This window comes from Cryptomeria japonica, chromosome 11 (assembly GCF_030272615.1).
Source record: "Cryptomeria japonica chromosome 11, Sugi_1.0, whole genome shotgun sequence".
In the NCBI taxonomy this organism is placed as follows: Eukaryota; Viridiplantae; Streptophyta; class Pinopsida; order Cupressales; family Cupressaceae; genus Cryptomeria; species Cryptomeria japonica.
In genome coordinates this window covers 33075575-33084281 of record NC_081415.1, presented here as the reverse complement: position 1 = coordinate 33084281, position 8707 = coordinate 33075575, and the positions used below count along the sequence as shown (strand labels likewise).

The 8707-nt window shown below is 33.1% G+C and overlaps 1 protein-coding gene across 1 annotated transcript; it reads left to right on the top strand.

The window, feature by feature from the left end:
* Positions 1 to 661: 661 nt before the first annotated feature.
* Positions 662 to 7183, top strand: LOC131031357 (luminal-binding protein). Its single transcript, XM_057962453.2, has 9 exons — positions 662 to 827; positions 1711 to 1928; positions 2970 to 3237; positions 3952 to 4166; positions 4334 to 4576; positions 5387 to 5866; positions 5981 to 6135; positions 6317 to 6399; positions 6510 to 7183. The coding sequence occupies exons 2-9, from the start codon at positions 1841 to 1843 to the stop codon at positions 7000 to 7002; spliced, it is 2025 nt and encodes a 674-aa protein (XP_057818436.2). The 5' UTR covers positions 662 to 827; positions 1711 to 1840; the 3' UTR covers positions 7003 to 7183.
* Positions 7184 to 8707: the final 1524 nt, after the last annotated feature.

Genomic DNA, 8707 nt, shown 5'->3' with positions numbered 1-8707 from the left:
AGCATTGATAATTAAGTCGAGAGGCTTCCTACAATGGTTAACATTTATGATTTTGAGAAAATTTGACAATCATTCGCATGTCATGTTTTATGAGATGAGTTGGCAAGACATTAGATGACTTACACACTCTCTCTATATAGTCCCACAACTTATAAATATTTAATAATATATATATCCTTCTCGAGACACCTATTGCACTTTCATGTGATCAATTAATTCTAAAATAGACACCTAAAAAAGTATATCTCTCAACTTATTTTATATATTTTATTAAATATATATAGGCTAGTTATATATTGAATTGGAGAAAGGTTTAAGTTCCTAGTTATATTTTGATCTAAAAGAAATATGAACTGATTTTTTTTTATTTTAAGGAATTAAAGAGTTGGAAACTGCCCCTAGAAACTTACGAAACAATCACTTAGAAACAAAGAGTTTCGAAGTAGTTTATAAATTTGTTGCATGGCATTCTCCACCACGTGGCAACACACTTTCCACTGCACTGGCCCAAAGTTGTTCTTGATTCACACGCGGCACATATCTATTCGACCAAACACGTCAAAGCAAATTACACGAAGTCGGCTAACGTGTCTAATTCTGATTGGCTTCTTTACGATGCATACATCTACCCACAATAGAGCCAAGCCTACACACAAGTAAATTGATGGGAAACTAGAAAGTTCTCGAATAATTAATCTATTTGGAAAGCACTATAAGTTCGTCCTTGGCTGATCGAATCGGTACTTGGAAACAATCTTCATGTAAAGATCTTTGCAGGACAAAACGATCGAGGGAGATTTCAAGATTTTTGGTTCTGTAAGGAGCAAGTAAGTTAATTTTTCGTGTCTGTTGGTTATATCGTGAATTCTGCATGTAGGATTCGTTTTTTCGATTTATTTTCTAAGATTTTGGCGCATTTTCAAGGCGAAAATTTTGAAATGGCTTTTGTTTTTGCCAGTTTTATTAGTATTTTTAGCTCTTTCAATTAGATACCTGGATGTATTTAAGTTTATCAGTTTTTATTTGCATTTTTTAACAGTTCATTTAGGGTTCTTAGCATTTTCGATGGGTAACTTAGAGAATTCTAAATGATTTTCTGTTCATATTTGGTCTTTTTCAGATCTTTCAAATGTTATTTTTAACTCTTTGGTAGATTCTCGGTGCTAGTTTTGGTGCTAGTTTTGGATGATTTGCTTTGATCCGTTCATATTTGTGATTTTGCAATTATTTCAACTGATTTGGAGCATTTCCGATGTGAGATATGGACGTTTTACTTTTTTGGTTTTATATTTTGTTTTTAAAGTTATTAACACTGTTTAACGCGTTTTCGAGATGAAATGTAGAGATTTAGGTTTTACAGTTCTTGATTGTGATTTTCGTTCGTTTCCGAGGATTTGGTACATGGCGGATATAAAAATTGGACGACTTATGCATTGCGATTTGTACAATTTGTTTATAAGGTTTCGACGCGTTTTTTGATGCCAAATTTTAGTTATTTAGCTTTTAGAGTTCGCTTTTTAAGCGCTTTGGTACATTTGTAAGGTTTTATTGGATTTTGGATGCGTAATTTTGATTTTTCAAAATTCCGGTTTTTTTTTTTAATCTAATTTTTCTTTGTATTGTTTTTTCCCTTTATTTAAAAAGGCTTTCGCGCGTTTTTGCTTCAAAGTTTTGTTAACAATTTTTTTGGGGTTGGTTTTTTCTGAGCAGATTGACGCTTTGAGGTCCGAGGGGAATTCTTCGAGGTCTGCATGCAATTTTGGAGAAAATTTGAACATTTCTGCGAAATTTGGGCGAAGAATTAAATTCTGTATATTTGTGGTCTGGTCGCATATAGACTATGGGACAAAAGCAGAAAATTGCAGGGTTCAACAATGGTGGAAGAGATTTCAATAGCTTTCTTTTGCTAGCGGCGTTTATTTTTGCAGGTAAGTTATGTCAATTTCTGTATAATTTGCTAGTGTTTAAGGTTGATTAAGGCTAGTATTCAGGTGCCATTTCAAATGTTCCGAATCGGAAGGTACTAAATTATGGAGCAGCTGCGAAACTTATCTAAACATTGTGTGAATCGAAAATTTAAAAATTTATTTTTTTGGTACGATTTTTTCTACATGACTCACAAAATTTAAAGAATTTGTGCCCAACGCTAGTTTTTTATAGGATATGATCAAGAGTGCACGCTTTACCACCACCTCTTTCTTAGACACATGAAAATCTTTATTGTTATTTTGATCAAATGTTGCCCCCTTTGAAGTCTGCTATAGGTTTTTGATTTGGTAAATTATTCTTGAAGAGTAAGCTTTGGCTGAAATTTCACAATTACCACCTTTGAAGTCTGCTATAGGTTTTTGATTTGGCAAATTATTCTTGAAGAGTAAGCTTTGGCTGAAATTTCACAACTAATTAGGGATATATCGGACGTGCTGAATACCTCTTCTGTCAAGTATTTTGCCTTCATATTCATTCTCCTACCATATACATGTTTGAAATTAATTATAATTCTTCATTTTTTTTGAAGTTTACATGTTTGTGCTTTGTTTAAAAACTCAAGTGATTCTTCCTTATTTGTATGTTATACAATCTGGAAATGTGCCTGGCCGACAATCAAAGTTAATTGTCTGTCAACAAGTTACTGCATAGACTGCAGAGGCTTGTCTTGTTTTATCAGTAATCACAGAAAACCCTGCAGAGGCTCCTCTTGATTTACCAATAAACACAGAATACCCATCATATCCCCAAAAAATGTGTTTGTTGCAGCAATGGTTATCATGTTGAGAGGTGTAATTATATTAGCTGTAGGGGTGAATCTAAATAAAGAGTGATATATAGAAGAAAATAAAAAAATATAATTTTGATATAATTTTTAAGTAAATAAAAATAGTTTTTCAAATAATTAAAAATAAAATATTTTTTTTAAATAAATGTATTTAAGATATTTATATTAATAATAAATGATGCTTTTCTTTCAGGTTTTCTTCTCAGCTCGGTTATTGCCGCAGAAGAAGCAGCGAAGTTAGGGACTGTAATTGGTATTGATCTTGGAACAACATACTCCTGTGTTGGTGTGTATAAGAATGGTCATGTTGAAATAATAGCAAATGATCAAGGAAATAGGATTACCCCTTCGTGGGTTGCATTCACCGATTCAGAAAGACTTATCGGGGAAGCTGCTAAAAACCAGGCAGCTTTGAATCCTGAAAGAACGATCTTTGATGTGAAACGATTGATTGGAAGAAAGTAAGTGAATATTATTAATGCAGTATGTGTGTTTTTAGGACATTAGAAGATATAAGGTCGATATTTCTCTCATTTTTTTGGCACTCTCTATTTCATTTAGAATGGATTATCTGGGTCTCTTTCTACGAATTTGCATCTCAAGATCATAATCCTGGAAATCGTGTCTGGAATTCCGAAACCTTCCTTTCAGAAACTGATGGAAAGGAAAGACAAGAAGCTTTCAGAAACGTTTCTTGCAATTTTAGAGTGTCTTCGACTCTCTAGCAATTACTCTCTAGCAATTACTCTCTTTCAAGGAATTATCTGCACTCAGTGCTCTGGAACACATTGGCTTTCCAGAGTATTTCTTATGTTTTCTATTGACGGTTTTGGAAGTATGAAAATTTATTGATACCATCTTGAAGAGTTTTTGGAATTCGCCTTCACAATAATTTGCCTGCTCCCAAAGTTTCAGTCATTTCCTTACCTGGCCACCCTGCTTCCGATACGCATATCACCAAATCTCATGGCACCCAATTCTGATACTTGGAGCCATGTGCCGAAAGTTATTAGTTATTTGATTATGTTTCTTGGTGAACTTTGTGTTTAGTTCCTGTTCTTGTGGCTTCATTTTGATAATTAGTAGTCAAAGCAGAAGTGCTAGATTGTGCAATAGTGAGGGAAAGCTCTGACTGCTTAAGTTATTGACAAAAACTTGATCTAAATTTTACTCAGGTATGAGGACAAGGAGGTACAAAGAGACATCAAACTTTTACCATACAAGATTATAAACAAGGATGGAAAACCTTATATTCAGGTGAAGATTAAGGATGGGGAAATCAAAGTTTTCAGTCCTGAGGAGATCAGTGCCATGATATTGACTAAAATGAAGGAGACAGCTGAGTCTTTTCTCGGGAAGAAAATCAAGGATGCAGTTGTAACTGTTCCAGGTATATCTAGGAAAGAATTAAAATGGAATCGAAATTTCTCTTAGCTTCAATAGAAGGCCTTTTAGGATCTGCTAGAGGAAAATATTACACATGTTTTGAGCCATGCGAAGTGTTACTTCAGAATTATTTCAACTTAAAAACTAATTACGTATCTTTTTTATTCTCAGCATATTTCAATGATGCCCAAAGACAGGCAACCAAAGATGCTGGTGTAATTGCTGGATTAAATGTGGCTCGTATAATAAATGAGCCAACAGCTGCAGCAATTGCATATGGATTAGATAAGAAAGGAGGGGAGAAGAATATTCTTGTTTATGACCTTGGAGGTGGAACATTTGATGTGAGCATTCTCACCATTGACAATGGTGTTTTTGAAGTGTTGTCAACCAGTGGAGATACTCATCTTGGAGGTTGGTATTCTTATTGATAATTTTCATATTTCAGTGATAAAAATTCTTGTCTTGAATCTGTCCACTTAATTAAATGAATATTTAGTATTTATTTGATTATTTAACCGTCAATCATCTTAACCCTCTTCTCTTATTAATTAAATTTGATTTAATTCATTTAACCAAATTCAAATCATTAATTAAATAAATAAATCATATTTGTTTAATTAAATATTCTCTCACATTTAAATATTTATTTAAATCCCCCAAAATCCCATCTTTCACATTTAAATAAATTAACATTTATTTAAATCACTTTTATCCTCCACCCACTTGCAAAGATTTCTCAATCTTAACCTTTCATTTTCCCATTTCTTCTATAAATAGAACCCTTATCTTCACGCAAAGAAGGAAGCATTAGAGTACTGTTACTATACTAGTATTAGCATAGAGCTATTTCATAGCATCTCTATCGACACTTGCATAGCATTTGTTTATCATATCCAACCATCTTCAATCTCCATATGGCATCCATGGCTAGTGCTAAAAGCTGAGAGCTACACTCATTTGAGATTTAGAAAGGGGAGAAACAAGGGAGAAGCATCAAAAGACATCATGGAAGCATCTTAGGGAGACTCTTCTCCTTTCTTTTGTTTTGTTAAACTTCTTTCATGCTTTTTGAAATCTCTTTTGATATGTTTGGAATGGTTTTTAGTTCTTTGTTTTGGTTTTATGGTTAAAACTAACTTATTAACATTGAACTTTGTTGTTGCCTTGTCCCCATTTCCATGACATCAGAAACTAATCTGGTATGTTCTTATGCATATGTAGGGGAGGACTTTGACCAACGTATTATGGATTACTTCATCAAATTGATCAAGAAGAAACACAACAAAGACATTAGCAAGGACAAGAGAGCTCTTGGGAAACTCAGGAGGGAATGTGAAAGGGCTAAGCGTGCTTTGAGCAATCAACATCAAGTACGAGTTGAAATTGAATCACTTTTTGATGGCACAGATTTCTCAGAGCCGCTAACAAGGGCAAGATTTGAGGAGCTCAATATGGATCTTTTCAAGAAAACAATGGGACCGGTAAAAAGGGCTCTGGAGGATGCAAGCTTGCAAAAGACTGACATTAATGAAATTGTTCTTGTTGGAGGAAGTACTCGTATACCAAAGGTCCAGCAGTTGTTGAAGGACTTTTTTGATGGGAAGGAGCCCAACAAAGGTGTTAATCCAGATGAAGCTGTGGCTTTTGGCGCTGCTGTTCAGGGTGGCATTTTGAGTGGTGAAGGAGGCGATCAAACTTCAGGTTTGTCATTGATATTCAACTTTCAAAATGGAATTCTTCAAATTTCTATTTGCTCTACTGGCTTCAATTCTGTTACACTCAAGGTGTTCTGATTAGCTAAGTTTTTTTATTCAGATATTCTTCTATTGGACGTTGCTCCTCTTAGCCTTGGTATTGAGACTGTTGGTGGAGTAATGACCAAACTTATTCCAAGAAACACTGTCATACCAACCAAGAAATCTCAAGTTTTCACCACTTATCAAGACCAGCAAACTACTGTCTCAATCAAAGTAAGTTGATTTATCACGGTTTTTACTCATGCTTTGGAAGATATCAAAAGTTTGTGGAAGTTCATCTTGTTCTGTTTCTCGTTTCTGTTTGTATTCTCTGTAGCTGAACAATGTTTAGCTGTGACAAATGAATGGATTTAGTTTCATATCAACTGAAAACTGGTTTGTTGCGAAAATTCAGGTGTATGAAGGAGAGCGGAGTCTAACAAAGGATTGCCGAGAATTAGGGAAGTTTGATTTGTCAGGAATCCCACCAGCACCTCGGTAAGCATTAGAATCTAAAATCTTTTTTGTCATGTAGATGAGAAAGCAATTGTTATTCAATCTTGCTTAGCACTAAGGGTTATTGACTTATTATTGTTTTCCCCATATAGTGGTGTGCCGCAGATTGAGGTTACTTTTGAGGTGGATGCCAATGGTATTCTCAATGTAAGAGCAGAGGATAAGGGAACCAAAAAATCAGAGAAAATCACCATTACAAATGATAAAGGTAGATTGACTCAGGAAGAAATAGAACGTATGGTGAAGGAAGCAGAGGAGTTTGCAGAGGAGGACAATAAAGTGAAAGAAAGAATTGATGCAAGGAACAATCTTGAAACATATGTCTACAACATGAAAAGCACCATAAATGACAAGGACAAACTGGGAGATAAAATTGATTCTGATGATAAGGAGAAAATCGAATCCACTCTCAAGGAAGCCCTAGATTGGCTTGATGAAAATCAAACAGCAGAAAAGGAGGATTATGTAGAGAAGTTGAAAGAGGTGGAAGCTGTGTGCAATCCAGTTATCAAACAAGTGTATGAGAAAACAGGCGGATCCTCTGGAGGGGATGAGGAAGAAGATGACTCACATGAGGAACTCTAAGCAACTGCTGCTTTTTTGCTATAATTTACAGAAAACACCTGCCAAATACCACGAAGGGAAAGGGTGTGGTCAGATTGCCTTACCAAATAGTGTAAAAATTTATCTTCTAATAGAAATTGTTGTTTATCATATTTTATGATTATTGGAGGAAATTAAATAGAGAATGTTGAGATTCAGAGAATTTTAATGGCTATTTTTTGTTGTTAACTTTGAATCGATCATTATATGATTACTAAATGCTTTTGGATTTGACTGATTTCAATTTCCATAGTTTCGCATCTCTACTGGACCCAGCATCTTGAATGCACTACAAAAATTAGGATGTACAACTCAAGTTATATAAACATCATATCTTCGTGATTTGTGAAAGATGTAAAGATGTGAAACTTGTATAAATAGTATGCTCATTTTTATGTCCATATGGAGGAATCCCTTTTCTTTCTGTATAAAGACTATCTTAAGGGGATGTAAATATCAAACACTTTGTTCTTAAATGTCATAGGATATTCAACTTGAGGTCACTTACGCATATTTATATCTTCAGGATTTGAAGGAAGCAGGTTTTTTTTTGTTTTTTTTTTTCTCTTATTCATGTTTGTTTGTTTGTTTTTCTTTCTTTTGGGGTCTAATAATAGACCTTGGTTACCTTTTTTTCAATATTTAATAGGGCTTAGTCATATTGCAGCATTGTCCAAGAGTTATCCTTGATTATTAATGCTAAAAAACATAATGTTATCAAAATTTAATAAGATTTATGTTTCAAACAAAAATATGCTATAATAAAAAGAATATTAGTTTTTTAAGATAAATATAAATCAATAAGTGTAATATAACATTCTTGGATAATTTCTAAGGTTACTTACAAAGATCTTGGATATATTATTGTTAGATCATCATTTGATTGTCTAATTATAATATTTTAATAATGAAATCATCAGTATTCCAACTTAATGGATTTTTTGAATAATGAATGGATTTTTTGAATAATGATAATAACATTACTCATAGTTCTATGCACATTAAGATTATTTTAGGAATATAAATTATAGTAATCACATAAATACATCCTATAGTTAAGATGATTAACCTTCCTTTGTATTAGTAGACTACATGATACAATAAGTTCAATTATGACAATATACCACGAATATATGTAGTTGTTTTATGTCTATCAATCTCGTGTTTTTTACATAATACAACAAATTTTGGAAAATAAAACATGTCATTGTTAGTCTTAAAAAATCAATCTTTTAATTAGTCTAATTTAACAAAAGCGCCTTAAATGCCTTAAGCTATAAAATATCCATATAATACAAAAAAATCAAAGGAACATTATCAAGACCAAATATATTTGAATGGATGAATTCCAACATTTTATAAGGTTTATGAGAACTAGAATAAATTTGAACATGATACTATTTTTTATATAAACAATGCTCGTATAAGTCAAATTTAAGAATACAATTAGTTTCATTCCTTCAAAAAAATTATTTATTTTTAAGGTCTTTGAACTCTTTTCAAAGGTCCGTTCCCTAGTGTTATAGGAATGTGTTCTCTATCGACATCTTGTTCCCTAAAGCAAGAGTTGACTTAGGAAACATGACCATCAAAATTATATATAATACTTCTCTTTGTCATTTCAACGAATGATGAAACTCTAGATTTTACAAATCTCTTCATTATAGGAATAAGATAACTATTGCAT

What these genes read in the sequence shown, in the direction of transcription:
- LOC131031357 (XM_057962453.2), top strand. Translation starts at nt 1,841, where the DNA reads ATGGGACAAAAGCAGAAAATTGCAGGGTTCAACAATGGTGGAAGAGAT. An exon ending in AAACGATTGATTGGAAGAAA is followed by an intron (nt 3,238 to 3,951) that starts GTAAGTGAATAT and finishes AATTTTACTCAG; the next exon opens with GTATGAGGACAAGGAGGTAC. An exon ending in TGCAGTTGTAACTGTTCCAG is followed by an intron (nt 4,167 to 4,333) that starts GTATATCTAGGA and finishes TTTTATTCTCAG; the next exon opens with CATATTTCAATGATGCCCAA.